Source organism: Pelophylax lessonae, assembly GCF_965119305.1.
Source record: "Pelophylax lessonae genome assembly, chromosome: 3".
Lineage (NCBI taxonomy): Eukaryota > Metazoa > Chordata > Amphibia > Anura > Ranidae > Pelophylax > Pelophylax lessonae.
In genome coordinates this window covers 146,478,908-146,497,453 of record NC_138770.1, presented here as the reverse complement: position 1 = coordinate 146,497,453, position 18,546 = coordinate 146,478,908, and the positions used below count along the sequence as shown (strand labels likewise).

Here is an 18,546-nt window from a genome sequence, read left to right as displayed (position 1 = left end):
TGACCCCATTCCACGAGCGTGCACCATTTTGAAGCATGACATGTTGGGTATCTATTTACTCAGCATAACATTATCTTTCAAAATATAGAAAAAAATTGGGCTAACCTTTTTTTTACTGTTTTTAAAATTAAAAAAAATGATTTTTTCCAAAAAGATTGTGTGTCTGTAAGGCACAAATATAGGGTAATAAAGTAATGCAACAATATCCATTTTATTCTTCTCTAGGGTCTCTGCTAAAGAAAAAAATAAAAATAAAATATATATATATATATATATATATATATATATATATATATATATATATATATATATATATATATATATATATATATATATATATATATATATATATATATTATAATATGCTTACCTGAGATGAAACTTCTGCACTGAACCTACCCTGATGGCTCTGGTGGGTGACATTGATCCCAGCTGATGTAGACCTAGACCTTTCTTTTTTCCTTTTTTCCTGGCTTATGCTTTAGTTTTATCTATTTCTCACCTGGAGCAAGTATAGAGATAAAGAATTCTGACACTTTTCTGAAACTCATTTACAGCCTGCTTGTTCCCGGTCTGTGACTCGCATGTACATGTTAGACACAGCCAGGCAATTCATTTTTCAGATCATCAACGCCACAGTATGGCTCTAGTGACAGGTGTACTTTAAGAGCAAGCCGCTTTTTAAATTCCATTGGTTGTTTCAGGGGACATCAAGGTTGTTTAATGGTGACATTGCCTGTACATGACATTGGATATATTGGAACAATTCTGTGCAATCAGTGCATTTTGCATATTGCCTAATCATGCAACGAGTATGCCTATGTGGAATGGATTTGCTTTTTTTATCATGTTAAGTATATTCAGTGCGTGGTTGCAAATGGCAATGTAATAGTTACTGACAATTTTGTATCTTCTTTGCTGTTGCAGTGCTGCTGTATGTGCGGAGGGAGACAGAAGAAGTTTTTGATGCTCTTATGCTGAAGTCTCCATCATTGAAAGGACTAATGGAAGCTGTAAGTATCTGACCTTCATGTACTTCTCAGCAGAGCATGTTTGTTTTAGGCTCCTTTCACACGGGACGGAGTCCATTCTGCTCAGCGGGGTGATCGATCCGCCCATCTCCGCTGAGCAGGCGGATGACAGCTCCGTCTCCGCTCTGTGTGCGGAGACGGAGCTGTCAGATCCCCGCTCTCCTCTATGGGGAAACGGGAGAGAACGGACCAGCTGTCTGTTCTCATCCGATCCTCCAGAAGGATGGAAAGTAGGGTTTCACGGACAGGATCGGAGAGCAGCTGGTGTCAGCGGAGATGTCACCGCTGACATCCGCTGCCCCATAGGGATGCATGGAGCATCCGATCAGGTCCGTCTGAAAAACTGCTTGCAGTTTAGGAACTGGTACCATTTCAAGTAGGCTGACTTTGATAGATCTTGGTCTTTTAAACTGTTCTTAAGGGGTAGTCCACCAAAAAGTTATAGGTGGGGCCTGATGGGTTGACTCTTGCTGCATCTTGTATGTTTTGTTAGGATGAACTTCTTGCACCCAACATCATTTTAATTTTTGATAAGCTTTCATGTGGGAACAGACGTAAGTTCTGTTAGGGAGAATGGATTAGACAGGTATTAGATTTAGCATCTTATCTGCTGTAACAGAGATCCAGCAGGGCTCAGATTCTAGATTTTGAGGCCTAAACCTGACATTAGGCGAAATGGCCTTCATCAGCTCTGCATTGTAGGAACCAACACTGGCAGGATCATCTGCTGAAGCTGACTTCAGTGCTTAGTTGCCATGGCATCAGACCACATGACCTGGATCCAGAACACCCCACAGAACACACCTCCTAATTCCTTTTTGTTTTGGTTGTACTAAAAGTTTGAATTTAGGTCCCTTAACAGAGAATATAATGGTCTTCTGTTAGCTTGTTGACACAAGGGGAGTTGTACAACATTGGCCATAGAATAGAGCAGAGAGCACTAATTTATTTATTTATTTTTGTCAAAGTAAAACCAGTAAATGTGGAGCAATACCAGGGCTGGAAGTCAATCACTGGGGCCTGTAGACACCCTTTTTTGGTACCAGTTGCAAAACCCTCACCTCTTCTATACAAAGTCCCAACCTGGTTTAAAAACCATGATGGTTTATAATTGAAAACAGGGAAGCAGGGGTTAGCCAATTAAAGCTGCCTCTGTTACCATTAGGCACAGTAGGCTTGTGCCTATAGGCATCAGTTAAGTTTGTAAGTTCCAAAAATATTACCAGACTACTCTACTCTACAAATCAATAGTAACTTTTTTTCTGTTTTTAGATCTCTGACAAATATGAAGTTCCCCTTGATAAAATAGGAAAAATCTTTAAGAAATGTAAAAAAGGGTAAGTAATTTTTTTCAACTTTTTTTTTTTTTTTTTTTTTTTTCTCTGAAAGTTTTTTTTGTTTCATATTACTGACATTGTTGGAAACAGATGGCTAGTTTATGATTTGTTTATTTTTCTGTATATCAGTTTTTAACTGTAGATTACTAATTTTGCATATGTATATAGCAACATCCGTAAAAGGACAACATATTTTTTTAGTGCTTTTCAAAGCCCATGAAAACCTCCTTATTGGTTGCTGCCCCAGCAGAGTCCACAATCTGTTGTCCCTGTCAGTCATATGGAGACCTACAATCTAGAGTAAGGTTTGCCAGAAGCAGGTTCTAATCTAGCTGTGTTTTTGGATTGTAAAAGAAAACGGTTATTAAGCTCAAGTGGAGAATAAAAATATCCTTGGCCAAGATTTTGCATCCCTTCAGTTGTTTGTTTTTTTTTTTTTTGTTTTTTTTTTTTTGAGACAAGTTCTCGAAGTAAAATTTGGATCAACTCTGTGGATCCATGTCCAATCTTTGCTAGATAAAGTGAATACTTATTTCACAGGTTACTTTTAGGGCACATTTACACTTGCTTCGACAACCTGCTATTTTTTTTTTTTAAAGCTTTAATGAAGCCTGGCAAATGCCCTGTGTGTGTTGATTTTATATTTCTTGTAAAGGGGCCCAGTAGATTCCTAGCGGATTAGAATCTCTGTACAGCAGATCCCTAGCTTATTAGTATCCGTGTTCTGCATAACCCCAGTTTATTAGTATCCTCTTTCTGCAGATCCCCAGCTCATTAGTATCCTCTTTCTGCATATCCCCAGCTTATTAGTATCCTCTTTCTGCAGATCCCCAGCTCATTAGTATCCTCTTTCTGCAGATCCCCCTGCACAGTAGTACCCCCAGCTCTGCTGATGCCCCACTCAGTAGTACCCCCAGCTTTGCTGATTCCCCGCTCAGTAGTTACCCCCAGCTCTGCTGATCCTCTGCTGCTCAGTCCTCACTCTCCAGTCCCGTTCACCCTCTGCTATAACATTCCCATGTTGCACACCACGTGTGCAGTCTATTAGTTGTTCTGCTCCAGTCTGGACCCGATTTCCCCTTCCTGCTGCAGAACAGATGTGACGTCTGCACCAGAATACATACACTTGAACCGGAAGTGACTGCTGATGAGGTCTTTCTGATTTGCTTGTTGGTTTCCCAGTGTATCTTGGGATAGCTCATATCTGCAATACCTCCAAAACAAAGGAAAGCTAAAGCTGGATAAAAGTCCTGCAAAAACCCCAGGTGCTGTAAGCGACCGTTGTCCTAGACTTTTATGAAGGCTTTTGAAATGCTTTGAAGCACCAATAAAGCAACCTGGGGTTAAAAATGTTTAGGCGAACGCAACGTGAACAGGACTGTAAGGGAACCATTCTATTTAGTAACAGGGGCTTTGATTGACATTCAGAGGGCTTTAAAAAAGCGTGTCCAAAGCCATATTTTGAAGCAAGTTTAAATAAGCCCATTAAGTAAAGATAAGGCAGAACTGCTGTTTGCTCATCCACTGGCTTCACAATCTAGAAAGTTGCTTATGAGTTAAGATTTCACTGGATCAAAATGTTTGTAGTTACTGAGCAACATCTAAGCACATGGGAAAATTGCTTGTTTCATAACAGGCTTCTTCAGTAACAAATAGAATCTTGTTGCTATACCAGCCCATGTGGGCACTTAACCACTAGAGGAAGGAGGGATACAGTACAATGGTCTCCCCTACACCCTAACACTATTCCTCTTTATCTACTCTGTAGTCCCCTGTGGAAAAGTGCTGAGATTTCAGGACAAATCACCTGTCAGTCTTTATTTATTCTGAGCAGGCTGATTTTCTTACTGAGGAACAGTAAAAGTCAATGTACAGCACTACTTGGCAGGAAGTCTGGGGTTTCTTCACCTAAAACTATTTAAGTTTTTCGGTGGATACTGGAGAGTTCGACCATGTGATAGATTCTCATATACCGGGGACTCTCTTAAATTATATGTACACCTGCTGTGGCCAATATGAGCAAATTATTTTCTAGGTTTGCTTATTTTTATTTATTTTATGTAACGGGATGTTCTGAAACACACAAAGGGGGGGCAGGAACCCTCAAAGCTCCCATGTGGACAGGAAACAAGTTGGCAATTATGGCAGGAAGCTCTCACTGTAGGGCTGGCCTAGATGTATAGAACAAACTGGATCTGACCTGGACCTCAAGAATCTACCAGCAGCTGAAATATCACTTTTGACTTCACTGACCCTTTAAAGAAAATTAACGTGGTCTGTGCTTTAGAGCAGTGTTCCCCAACCCCCGGGCCTCGGATCGGTACCGGTCCGTGGATGAAACGGTACCGGGCCACCCAAGGAACTTTACATTATTTTACTGTGGCGGCCGGGGAGCAGAGCAGTGCGCCCCGAGCCCGCCCATTGTGTGACAATAGCGAATGAAAATTCGCTATTGTCACACGGATCCTCCTCCTGGCCAATCAGGGAGAGGGTCCTCCCGCTTTCTGATTGGCCGAAAGGCAAACCCCATGCCATTGGCCGAGGAGGAGGCGGGAGGACTGAAGAGAAGCTGCCACGAGGTAAGTGCACGGGTCTCACAGGGGGGGGGGGGTCTCGTGGGGGGGGAACGCTGGCATCCCTGCATTGAAAGGGGGAACGCTGGCATCTCTGCATTGATTGGGGGCAATGCTGTGGGCACTCTGCATGGATTGGGGGCAATGCTGTGGGCACTGTGCATTGATTGGGGGCATGCTGTGGCACTGTGCATTGATTGGGGGCATGCTGTGGGCACTGTTCATTGATTGGGGGCATGCTGTGGCACTGTTCATTGATTGGGGGCATGCTGTGGCACTCGGCATTGACGCCCCCCCCCTCCCAGCGGGCCACAGAAAAATGATCAAACGTTGACTGGTCCGCGACGATAAAAAGGTTGGGGAGCACTGCTTTAGAGCAAGCTGTCAGTCTTCTATAGCTCGAAGTGAGCTTGTAACCCTGCCTGCCTGTAGATCGCTGCCTGCCTATTACTGTAATGCTCTTTTTTCCCTGTAGTCTTGGGTCTGTTTTTGGAGACTTGCTTTCCACTAGGTTTATGATTGTAAATATCTTTCTTTATTTCCCTAGGATCCTGGTCAACATGGATGACAACATCATTCGGCACTATTCAAATGAAGACACCTTCCAGCTTCAGATTGAAGAGACCGGGGGAAGCTACAAGCTGACTCTGACAGAAATCTAACCTACTCCACCATGAACAAGGACTGTGCCGTAAATAAAGGCCAGTGTTCACCACTTGCCTTGCAAGGAGATGGGTCAGCTTCCAAGGAGGAAAGTCAGACTGCTGTTACAATCCCTCAGAATATCTGCACAAACTGTTACCTACAATCTGTACGGGTGGCACAACGCTGCAGGGAAACCACTCTGCTCAGCATGACCTGAAGTGCCTTGCAGGTTCCTTTCAACACTACAAAAGCAAATTCACTCGGGTCCTTTTAGCAAGCTGAAGAAATGTTCCTTTTTTTTTCTCTTTTGTCTGCCAGCAGAAGTGAAATTGAAACCCAAAACATCAACATTTTAGCAGAAAACTGCAGCGGGTTGGAGGATAATGATTTTCTGTCCATATGGTGGGACAGACTATAGAACCTGAGAGGGGCCTGCAATAAAACATGGGCAGCAAAGGGCTTTATAGATTTACCACTCGTTAAAACTGCCTTGCATATGAAGAACCATAATGGGTCTTGTTTAGTTCCACACCCATGAAGCTGCAATGTATATAAGAAGTGCAATATATTTTTATAACTTTTTCTTTTGTAAATGTGTATACATGAGCTTATTACGTATATAATATATGGTTACAGTATGCGTGTGTGTATATATGGTGAAGATTTATCACAGGTGCCAAATATGGGATTAGCAAATGAGAATGTGACAAACAAGCAGAGGCTATAAAAAGCATACCATTCCAATTTTTTTTCCTCCTCTCTGGAAGTAGGGAAGACATATGTTTCCATTAAATTCATTAGAAGTTCAACAGGAAGGCCAGTGAAAATATGGGGATGGGTAGAAGTAGAATTGTGAAGGAAATGACCATGCAGGCTTAGTCAGCCAGGCAGCAGGGATAGGCAAACAGACTATGACAACCAATTCTATTTCTAGTCAAACCCTTGAGAAAGGAGTCGTGATGAAGGTTTTAGAGTACTGCTCTTTAGGTAACACTATTTGACAAAAAAAAAAAAAATGTGATTATTTTTATTTTAAAAACGTGTAATGTAATTTTTGTATTTATTTTTTTTAATGTTGTGACTAGTGTTAACTGGGTTATTTTTAAACGGCATAAAATGCTTATTTTTTTTTCTTTTTGAATTTGGGGAAAAAAAAGACCACTTTAACAATACAGCAGGTATGTTGACTGCATAGTAACTAATCAGACTAAACCTGTCATTTTTAAAGGAAGGGGACAACTAGTGCCTGACTGTATGGCAAATACTTTTTTCTCCTTTTCAGCCTTTTTTCTCATAAGGTCTGAAATGAAATAAACCAATTCAGCAGTACTCAAGTAACAGCCATATATGATCACCGGGGCCTCAGGGTAAGGGCACCGTATCTCCATTTTCTTCATCCCATTGTCTGTATATGTTAACTACATTTTTTTTATTTAAATGCTCAATATTGGTTTAAGATCTTCTTCTTCTTTTTTTTTTTTTTTTTTTTTTTTTTAATTTTTCATCAGATCCGCTTTTGTTTTCCACTCTATTTATACATTCTTCAGCATCCTTTTTTTTTTTTTTTTTTTTTTTTTTTTAATTTAAAAAAAAAAAAAAATTGTGTGTGTTTATATAGATATAGATATATATATATAAAATACACACACTATAAGCCCTGTCCAAAACAGAAATAGCGACTTAAGATAGCTCTGGGTTTCATTTTTTTTTTTTTTTTTTTTACACCATTTTGCAACAGCTTTTACTTCAAGTGAAGTTCTCTCTAAAAACAGTTGTAGGTTATTCCTAAACCATAATGTTTATGGTGAAACCATCAAAGTTCCTTTGTTTCCGGTTTTGTGACTGACTGCCACAGTTGCCTCTTGTTGGAGACAGATGGCCATCTGTATGGATGAACAGTTGCGGTAGTCTAGTGATAATTTTCATGGGATGATATGCACCGATTTTCAGACAACTCCTGCAATATGAGTAAAGAGAGCCTGCATTAAAACCTCTAAATACATTTAGGTTGGGGAGCAGGATTTCTCTCCTCTAGTTCATGACCGGGAAACCTCAGTTATTCAGGGTTCGCACAGATTCTGTGCTACAATTGTAAGTGTAGACACTGGAAAATGTGTTTTTTGTATATAAATGTATATATTTGTTCGTTTTTATTGATCTGCTTGAGAGAACAACGGAGAAAAGGGTTATTCAACTTCAGGGATGTAACTTAAAAATCATGTGTAAAGATGTAAATTTTGTTTGATAAAATATAATAAACTCCAGGAAGGATTTGGTTGGAGGTGATATAGTGAATAATTAGTGTTTAAATGTTATGGCAGTTTTTGAGGGTAGGGAGCCTTGTACCTACTGTTACACCTGTATGTATGCTTTTTAAAGAGAGAATATACATTTTATATAACGTTTTCTGAAATCCAGTGTTTTTTTTTTTTTTTCTTGCTTAAATCTTGGATTAATAAGGCCGGCATTAATGGGAGCAGTGTTGCCAACCCACGGTGACTTATTTTTACTGACTGAGCACTTTTTATTTTTTTTTTTTTTTACCACATCCTGAAATACAACAATATTTAAAAGGTAAATTTACCATTAGGGGGGGAAAAAATGCACATAAAATAGTGTATTTTGCCTCACAGGAGCATGCAAAGTATAGTATCTGCAATCAGTGCAGTTCCTGCAGGCTTTCTCTGGTTTTTTTTCAGGTAAAAAGCTGCAGGAAGTGTCGAAGGACGAAGAGTGTGCTGGTCAGGGGGTGAGGGATGGGGTGCTTGGCAACAATGTACACCCTAAATACAGGTGTAACATATATAACCTGTTCCTAAATGCAAACATGGCCTTTACCAGTTCCAGTCCGGGTCAATTCTGACATTCTTCTACATGTAAAAAAAACACAATATAATACTATATTGTTTGGTAGATAATAAAAGATGTTCTACTGAGTAAATAGATACCAAACACATCTCTCTAAAATTGTGTATGCCCATGGAACGCCACCAAAGTTCGGTACCTAAAATTATCCATAGGCAACGCTTTAAAAGCCTTTACAGGTCACCAGTTTAGAATCTCAAGAGGTCTGGTGCTAGAATTATTACTCTTGCTCTGATGTTCGCGACAATACCTCACGTGTGTGATGCAATGGCCGTTAACGTGTGCCTTCACATCTGTGCACAAGCATGATGGAACGGAGGTGCTGTAAAGTGTTTTTTTTTTTTATTTATTTATTTTTTTACATGGTCTCTTTACATTTTACAAGCTGGTAATGGTTTGTAAACAACAACAAGAAGAAGGAATGATGCCACTGGTAGCATCCTTGCTGGGCTCCCCGGATGCTGAGGAGAGCCTGGTAAAGGCGGTGGGAGGGAAGAGAACACCTTCTGCTGCTTGTAAGGTTGGGTTCACACTAGCTGCAACCATGGCTCACAGCAGGGGGTCCGGTGTGTGTCTGTTCCCTGTTTCAGATGTGAATTGGGTCTGAATGTTTGGCTAAATTCGCACCTGAAACAGACCAGAAGACGCAACAGACCCTTCTGCGATTTGGACCGCTGCCGCCCCGGAGGTGTGTGGACTGGCTCCATTTTGAGTCACACTCTCCTGTCATGCAAATTTAATGTGGGGAAACTCGCCTATCCAGTGGATTACTTTTACCAGCTTCAGAATTGCTGGCATTAAAAAATAATTCTATCTAGAGATGTATGGGTATGTCCTAAGGATGGGAAGTGGTTAAACAATGTAAACAATACTCCTAAGAAGTAATCTGCCTGACTTTACAAATAAAAAGTGGGAAACCCTGGGAAAGAACTGAAAAATAAGTTCTGTGAACAATGGGCATGGTCAGTGGGAGGGTCTTAAAGGGGACTAAACACAATCTGTGCCTGCTATGTACACTGCACATACATACCACAGTCCTTGTATCCTCCAAAAGGATATTTTGATTGTTGAGCCAGCGATTAGGTTAGTCTTCTGCAGTGCAATCCGTGCGTTAACTATCTTGTGCCGATAATGTATAGTGCCCAGCAGTAAGTTGCTGTGCTCCCCTCCTCATGTGCCCTCACTCACCAACACCATATGGGTAGAATGCCTATTATATATACAGTGCATCTGGAAAGTATTCACAGCACTTCACCGTTTCCACATTTTGTTATAATACAGCCTTATTTCTAAACGGAATAAATTCATTATTTTCCTCAAAATTCTACAAACAATACCCCATAATGACAACATGAAAGAAATTTATTTGAAATCTTCGCAAATTTATTTTAAAATATCCCATGTACATAAGTATTCGCAGCCTTTGCTCAATACTTTGTTGAAACACCTTTGGCACCAATTACAGCCTTAAGTCTTTCTGAGTATGATGCTTCATGCCTGGCACACCTATTTTTGGGCAGTTTCTCCCATTCTTCTTTGCAGGACCTCAAGCTCTATCAGGTTCGATGGGGAGCGTTGGTGTACAGCCATTTTCAGATCTCTCCAGAGATGTTTAATCTTGTTCAAGTTTGGGCTCTGGCTGGCCCACTCAAGGACATTCACAGAGTTGTCCCATAGTCACTCCTTTGTTATCTTGACTGTGTGCTAAGGGTTGTTCTGTTGGAAGATGAACCTTCGCCACACTCTGAGTTCCAGAGCTCTGTGGAGCAGTTTTTCATCGAGGATGTCTCTGTACATTGCTGCATTCATCTTTCCCTCGATCCTGACTAGTCTCCCAGTTGCTGCCGCTGAAAATCATCCCAACAGCATGATGCTGCCACCACCATGCTTCACTGTAGGGATTGTATTGGCTAGGTGATAAGTGGTGCCTGGTTTCCTCCAGACATGATGCTTGCCATTCAGGCCAAAGAGTTCAATCTTTGTTTCTCATGATCTGAGAGTCCTTTAGTTGGCAAACTTCAGGTGGGCTGTCATGTGCCTTTTACTGAGAATTGGCTTCCATCTGGCCACTCTACCAGACAGGCCTGATTAGTCAAGTGCTGCAGAGATGGTTGTTCTTCTGGAAGGGTCTCATCCCTCCACAGAGAAAAGCTGCTCTTTTAGAGTAACTACCAGGTTCTTGGTCATCTCCCTGACTAAGACCCTTATCCCCCCACTCGCTCAGTTTGGCCAGGCAGCCCGCTCTAGGAAGACTCCTGCTGGTTCCAAACTTCTTCCATTTACGGATAACGGAGGCTACTGTGCTCATTGGGACCTTCAATGCGGCAGAAAGTTTTTTTGTACTCTTCCTCAGATCTGTTCCTCAATACAATCCTGTCTTGAAGATCTACAGACAATTCCTTGGACTTCATGGCTTGGTTTGTGCTCTGACAGGCACTGTTAACTTATATAGACAGGTGTGTACCTTTCCAAATCGTGTCCAATCAACTGAATTTACCACAGGTGCACTCCAAGTTGTAGAAACCTCTTAAGGATGATCAGTGGAAACAGGATGCACCTGAGCTCAATTTTGAGTGTCACGACAAAGACTGAATACTTATGCACATGTAATTTTTTTTTTTTTTTAATACGTTTGCAAAGATTTCAAACTAACTTCTTTTACTTTGTTATCATGGGGTATTGTTTTTATAATTTTGAGGAAAATAATGAATTTAACACATTTTGGAAAAAAGGCTGTAACATAACAAAATTTGAAAAAAAGTGAAGCGCTGTGAATACTTTCCAGATACACCGTATAACAATCCTCAGATGTCTATGATGAGCAGTTCACTATTCCTTCACGCGTTCCAGCAGGGTGGCAGGTTTCTGATGTAAGTTTTTATGCAAAGAGAAAAAGAGATGTCCATAGTATAATTTCATGTTTATTAAAAAGGTATAAGTTAAAAAATGGTATTACACTCACAGGTAGTATTCTTGTATCATTAGCAAACAATGTCGATTTGTAACACAACTTCCCGCGGTTTGTGTTCCAAACAGTGGGTGTGATGTTTCCGGAAGTTCCGCCTAATGCATTTTGCTCCTCCCAAGATGCACCATCGGAGGCACAACGTGCAATTGGCTGGCACGAAAACCTTACAAAAAAAAAAAAAAAACTATTAGTTGGCAACTCTGAACTGTTTATGCACAGTTCCCGAGCCAGCCAATATATGCCAACCTCCAAGCTCAGCCTCAACTCCTGCAGTGGAGCATGTGAATATAAGCCACTCCCTGCTGCCCGTTCCGCATTCACTAATCTGTTGGCTCCAGAACTGCGCATGCGCTGTTCAGAGTTATCAACAACATTTTTTATACAGACACTTTGCTCCTGTCTATGGACAATTACGTACGGGAGAAAAGATTGTCTTCTTTGGTCGGCTGTGGTTATACAAGTTGTAGAATTGATTTCTTCCCCCTAGTTGTGTTGAGAAACAGAGGTTGCGATGGGAAAATACAAATCCTCAGCTTGAATATTTACTACCCTCTGACCAAGCCGTGGGAGGTGTGCCCAGTAGGTGGTCCGAGATAGGGATAAATAGGCAGGAGCCTGGGCAGACAGAGTTAGTTGGTGCCTGGACCTACCTGCCTGAGGATGGACTGCTGACACTTCAGGGGGCTGTTTGTCTCTGGAGCCATCCAGGACTATCTGCTGGACTACTCAGTATTATAAATAGAACTTTCAGATTCTGAATCTCTCTTGCAGATCTGTGGGTAGAGCTTGATTACTGAGCGGCAGTCTCCATGGTCCCCAGCTGTGGATAGTGACTGTTCCAGTTAGCGGTGAACTTGTTTTTGGTTCTTGGCTCCAGGGGTTTTAGGCTGCTCCATTCTACTTTAAACTCTACTAAAACCCTTTTGTTAATGGTCTTCAGCTGCAAAGATAGTCACTGTGCTGCTGCTGCTGTAGAAAGAAGTGTCCTCAGCTTAAATTGGCACCCAAGCGCTTTGGAGTATCCCATTCTCCATTGTTCTTCTGTTCAGGTTCTACAGCAATAAACCCTCAAAAAGACATCCTCTAGACTGTTTGCTGTGTTACTCAGTGCAGAGGCATTTAGAAAGAAAAAACTTCAGCGGCTTCTTCGGGGTTAGCGTTACACAAGTATGTAAGTAAAGTCTTCTTTAACCCTCCCCTCTAGAACACCTCCTGAATGATCCCTCTCACTCTAAACGTATTCCTACGTGTTATTCCTCCCTGCTTCACTCTAAAATGAATAGACTTAGGCTGCGTTCACGCCTAGGTGTTGTGGATTGTGGGCTGAATCTCCACAAAACGCAGGTCGCGCTTGCGATCCCTGTTACTTTCAATATCACCCCAATTGCAGTAATTTTTGCCTGGCCAATCATTGTGGGACACAATCATTGTGGGAATTCTTCTCTTGGGCGACAGGCGTTCCACGATTTTGTTTGCAAGCTTTTGCCACGATTTGTCGGACGACGCTTCGGGGTCGCGGGCAAAATCGCAGCGATTCCACCCTCGATCGGGAAAGCCTAGGTGTGAACGGAGCCTTAATAATCCTGAATCAAGATGGCACTCAGATATACTGCAACTTACGAAGGAGGTCTAGCAGAAAGTCCTTCCTTTACAGGTCCCCACGGTCATCTACTTTAGGTACAAAGTTATCCAGACCAAGTTTCAATATAGGTCCAATTATACTCCCAGTCTCCTTTTCTGTTTGAATAGTGTCCTCTGCTATCTGTTCCAAATGCTCTTTAGTGGATTCTGCCACATGGTATGGTAGTGCCCACCTATTAGGGCGTTCTGCTCTGAAGTCACCACTTTCATCAATTAGATTACTCAAATACCTAATATATGTAACCCCTTAAGGTGGTTGAAAATATATAGATGATGAATCTCTACCTAGGAATTCCCAAACTTTTCTAGGTTTAGCTGTTTTATGCCAAAAAAAATCTGTCATAATGCACTGTAAATTTCTGAACCCCTAATATTGCGCAGCTGGCTAATTCTGGGAGACCATCATATGATGTTCTCCCGTGATCACGTCCGCTGCGGTGCGCAGGCAGTGCAATCTGTGATCACTGTGCCCCTCTGGACACAGCTGATCACAGATCGGAGTAAAGAGCCAATCAGCGGCTCTTTACCACTTGATCAGCTATGTCCAATCACAGCTGATTACGATGTAAATACAAGCCAGTTATCGGCATTCCTTTCCTCATGCTGAAATCGTGAGCTGTGGAGAGGGGAGCCGATAACAAGCTTATGTGAAAGGGACATCTACACTCATAATCAGGGCAATCCCAACAGTGCCTACCAGTGCTACCAAATCAGTGCCAGGGCAGGATTACTGCAGTATAGTTAAGTGCGCATTTAACAAAGTATATTTCTGCGTGTTACTGCACGTTTAACGCAGTATATTCAGTGTGTTGCATGCATTATAAGGAAGTACATTTCAGTGCGTTAGAGCATGTTTAACGCAATAAATTTCAGTGCGTTGGTGCACGTTTATCGCAGTATATTTCTGTGCGTTCGAGCACATTAAACGCAGTATATATCTCTGCGTTAGTGCACGTTTAATGCAGTACATTTCAGTGCATTACTGGAAATTTAGTGCCGGTTCAAATATGTGCGGCTGCGGCGATCGCATGTAATGTCGGAGCGCACTGCTCCTTCATTACATGCAATCGGCTGTGCAGTGCGAGTTCAGCCATACACTTTGTATGGCTGAAATTCGCACTGCACCCACAGCAAAGACGCACAGGACCCTTTTTTGCAGCCGCATCAGGATTGAATCGCACAGTGGTTCACACTTGTGCGATCCGATCCTGTGCGAACTGCAAGATCGCACTACGATATGCGATCAAACTGGGGGTGTCGTTAACATTTCATTAACATCCCCAGCTTATCGCATATGGCAGTGTGAACTGCCAGGGGTGCGTTTGCGATGCGGGAACAGGCTGCGAATCCGCAGCCTTCCCGCATCGCATAAGTGTGAACCGGCACTTAACGCAGTATTTTTCTGTGCATTAGTTCACGTTTAACACAAAATATTGCTGTGCATTAGTGCACGTTTAACGCTGTATATTTCAGTGAGTTACGTGCTGTTTAATGCAGTATATTTCAGTGCAATAGTGCACATTTAACACAGTATATTTCTTTGCGTTACTGCAGGTTTAATGCAGTATATTTCTGTGCGTTATTGCATGTTTAATGCAGTATATTTCTGTGCGTTACTGCACGTTTAACTCAGTATATTTCAGTGCATTACATGCTGTTTAACGTAGTACATTTTAGTGCATTAATGCACGTTTAACACAGTATATTTCAGTGCGCTAGTACACGTTTAACCACTTGCCGACCGCTCACTGAGCTGGTACTGCGGCAAAGTGGCTCATTTTCGTCCAGCGACGTAGACCTACTGGACTCCTTCCCGACACAGCGGGTGTCGGGCTAGGGGAGGAGAGGCGGTGATCACCGCCGCTCTTCCCCGATCGTCGGGGATAGAGTGAGGAAATCCGCCCGCTTGTGTAAACAAAGCGGGCGGATCTCCTATATGACAGGTAGGGACAGATTACAGGATTCAGCATAGCTGAACCTACGATCTGTGCCTGTGTCACACAATCCCCTCCCCCCCACACACGTCAGTAAGCACCAGGCATACATTTAACCCCTTGATCACCAATAAAGTTAACCCCTTCCCTGTCAGTGTCATCACAGAAACAGTGCATATTTATAGCACTGATTACTGTAGTAATGTCACTGGTACCCCCAAAAGTGTAAAAAATGTCAGTTAGGGGTCCGATCTGTCCGGCGCAATGTCGCAGTCCCGCAAAAAAAAAAAAAATGCAGATTGCCGCCATTACTAGTTAAAAAAAAAAACAATAATAATGACATAAATCTTTCCCGTAGTTAGTAGCTGCGATAACTTTTGCGCAAACCAATCAAAATACGCTTATTGCGATTTTTTTTTTTTTTTTTACCAAAAATATGTAGCAGAAAACAAATTGGCCTAAAATGTTAAAAAATTTAGATTTTTACATTTTGGGGGGGGGGGGGGGATTTCATATAAAAAAAAATGTGAAAAATATTATTTTTTCAAAATTGTTGCTCTTTTGTTGTTTAGAGCGCAAAAAGTAAAAATCGCACAGGTGATCAAATACCACCAAAAGAAATCTCTATGTGTGGGGAAAAAAGGACATCCAGTAAATTAAATTTGGGTACAGTGTCGCACAACCGCGCAATTGTCCGTTAAAGTAACGCAGTGCCGAATCGCAAAATATGGCCTGGTCAGGAATGAGGTAAAATCTTCCGGTCTTAAAGCGGTTAAAAATACGCTCATTGAGATTTTTTTTTGTCAAAGACATGTAGCTAAATACATTTTGGCCTAAATATATGACAAAAATTGAATATATTGGATATTTTTTAACTGTCAAAGTAGAAAATGTAAATTTTTTCGCAAAATCTTCGCTCTTATTTTATTAACCACTCTACAACCGCTCACAGTAATACTACTGCGGCAGAGTGGTTCGTTATCGTCCAGCCACGTAGTATTAACGTGACTGGACACTCCCCCTTCTGGGCGGCGCTTGCGCGCCGCCGGAGGCTCGCTCCCGCTGTTTTCATTCACAGCGGGAGTCGGGCCAGGGGAGGAGCAGCGGCGATCGCTGCTGCTCTTACCCGATCGTCGGGGATCGAGTCTGGAGATCCGCCCGCTGTGTGTAAACACAGCGGGCGGATCTCCATAGTGACAGGGAGTGACAGATCGGACTGTTCAGCATAGCTGGACATCCGATCTGTCCTTCTGTCACACAGTCACCTCCCCCCCTACACGTCAGTAAGCACCAGGCATACATTAACCCCTCCCTCTCCAATAAAATTAACCCCTTCCCTGCCAGTGTCATTTTTACAGTAACAGTGCATATATATAGCACTGATTACTGCAGTAATGTCACTGGTACCCCCAAAAGTGTCAAAAATGTCAGTCAAGGGTCCGATCTGTCCGCCGCAATGTCGCAGTCCCGCAAAAAAAATCGCAGATCGCCGCCATTACGCGTTAAAAAAAAAACACCAAAAATGACAGAAATCTTTCCCTTTGTTAGTAAACGCAATAACTTTTGCGCAAACCAATCAAAATACGCTTATTGCGATTTTTTTTACCAAACATATGTAGCATAAAACAAATTGGCCAAAAATTTTTAAAAAAATTGGTTTTTACATCTTTTTTGGGGGGAATTTCATATAAAAAAATGTTAAAAATATTGTTATTTTTTCAAAATAAACGCTCTTTTTTTGTTTATAGCGCAAAAAGTAAAAATCGCACAGGTGATCAAATACCACCAAAAGAAAGCTCTGTTTGTGGGAAAAAAAGGACGTAAATTTCGTTTGGGTACGGCGTCGCACGACCGCGCAATTGTCAGTTGAAGTCGCACAGTGCCGAATCGCAAAAAGTGGCCTGGACGGAAGACAGCAAAATCCTCCGGTGGTAAAGTGGTTAATATCGCAAAAAATGAAAAGTGCAGAGGTAATCAAATACCACCAAAAGAAAGTTCTGTTTGTGTGAAAAAAGGATGTAAATTTAGTTTGGGTACGGCGTTGCATGACCGCGTAATTGTCAGTTAAAGTCGCACAGTGCCAAGTTGCAAAAAGTGGCCTGGACGTAAAGCAGGAAAATCCTCCGGTGGTAAAGTGGTTAATGCAGTATATTTCAGTGCCCTACTGCACATTTAATGCAGTATACTGCAGTGCATCAGTGCAGTTTTTCTGCAGTATATTTTAGTGTGTCAGTGGAGTGTGTCTGTGTAGTGAGTACAAATGCACCAAACACCACTTTCTATTTATTAAACATACATATTTCCACATCTTTATTACATTTTGTTAAAAAGCCCCCCCCCCCCCCCCCAATCATGAATCATGTCTGGGAGGCCAACAAGGAGAGGCAGAGGTTCCCATGGCAAAAGTACATGTGTCCACAGGCAAAGGTGAACGTGGTCAGTCCTCAGGCAGGACTTCATTTCCCCTGTTTAGTGATGTTGCCCATGCAATCCAGCCACAGCATGCAGAGGAGGTGGTGGACTGACTCATTAAACCATCCTCATCCTCCTGATCCTCCATAACCCAAGCAGAGACTAGTGTGCAGTCCACTGCAGCTGCCAGAGTAAATCTGCCTCCTTGTCCACAGCTATTCCTGCCAAAGCCCCAACATCACTGAATGGAGGAGTCAGCTGAGTCTCTGGAACACAGCGTCAGCCACTTGCTCCTTGATGATGCACAACTATTATTCAATATACTTGATTCAGATGTTGGTACTGAGGATGAGGAAGGTAAGAACATGAGCCTACAGAGAGGGGAGAACACTGGTACACAAATCTGCGGTTATGTTCCCCCAGCCACAGCGTATTGCCAAGTTGTCTCTAGTGGTAATGAGAATGGAGGAGATGATGATGATGAGGTCACTGACACGACTTGGGTGATGAATAGAGCAGAGGAAGAAAGTGAGAGTGAGGCACAACCCCAATGAGTCAGCCGTCATGGAAAAGTAAAGCGCAGCCACCCCATTCCATCATATTGTGTAGCGGTTATCTCCCAGCCCACTTCCCACAGCTCAGCTGTCTGGGCTATTTTTGCACATGTGCAGCCAATCGCACCGTTGCAATTTCCAAACTTTGTCTCAGGCACATCAAGCGTGGCAAAAACAACAGCCATTTGGGTACCACATGCTCGACAAAGCATTTAACCTCCCACCACTCAGCCCGTTGGCAAGAGCACCTGAAAGCCACACATAAGGGATGCAATTCTGTTCCTCCTTACTCACCTCAATCTACCCCTGCTATACCTCATGACTTACATCAGCCTCCACTGACAGGGATGATGGTATAGCACAGGGAGTCCCAGGTCCTTGCAGGAAATCTGCCAGTAGCACACCACCAGCTGTAGACTATAGCTGGCAAATTTCTCTGCCCCCTCTGCTACAGCGGAAAAAAAAATACAGCCACTGCCACCCACATGCCCAGCATTTAATTGCAAGCTTGTAACAGTTGCTGGCTTTACAACTTCTGCCTTTCCTTCTGGTGGATTCTGCTCCTTTCCGTGAATTTGCAGAATGT

General features: G+C 42.3%; 1 protein-coding gene across 2 annotated transcripts in view; it reads left to right on the top strand.

Annotated features, from left to right (window-relative positions):
• Nucleotides 1–6,617, top strand: part of GRHL1 (grainyhead like transcription factor 1) — a 57,324-nt gene extending 50,707 nt beyond the window's left edge. The window contains exons 14-16 of one of the 2 annotated variants that reach the window (XM_082251373.1): nt 928–1,013; nt 2,304–2,368; nt 5,489–6,617. In XM_082251373.1, the coding sequence (XP_082107499.1) occupies nt 928–1,013; nt 2,304–2,368; nt 5,489–5,603 (266 nt within the window). In that variant the 3' untranslated portion in view covers nt 5,604–6,617. The remainder of the gene's footprint in view (nt 1–927; nt 1,014–2,303; nt 2,369–5,488) is intronic. The other variant, XM_082251374.1, reaches the window with a different exon arrangement.
• Nucleotides 6,618–18,546: the final 11,929 nt, after the last annotated feature.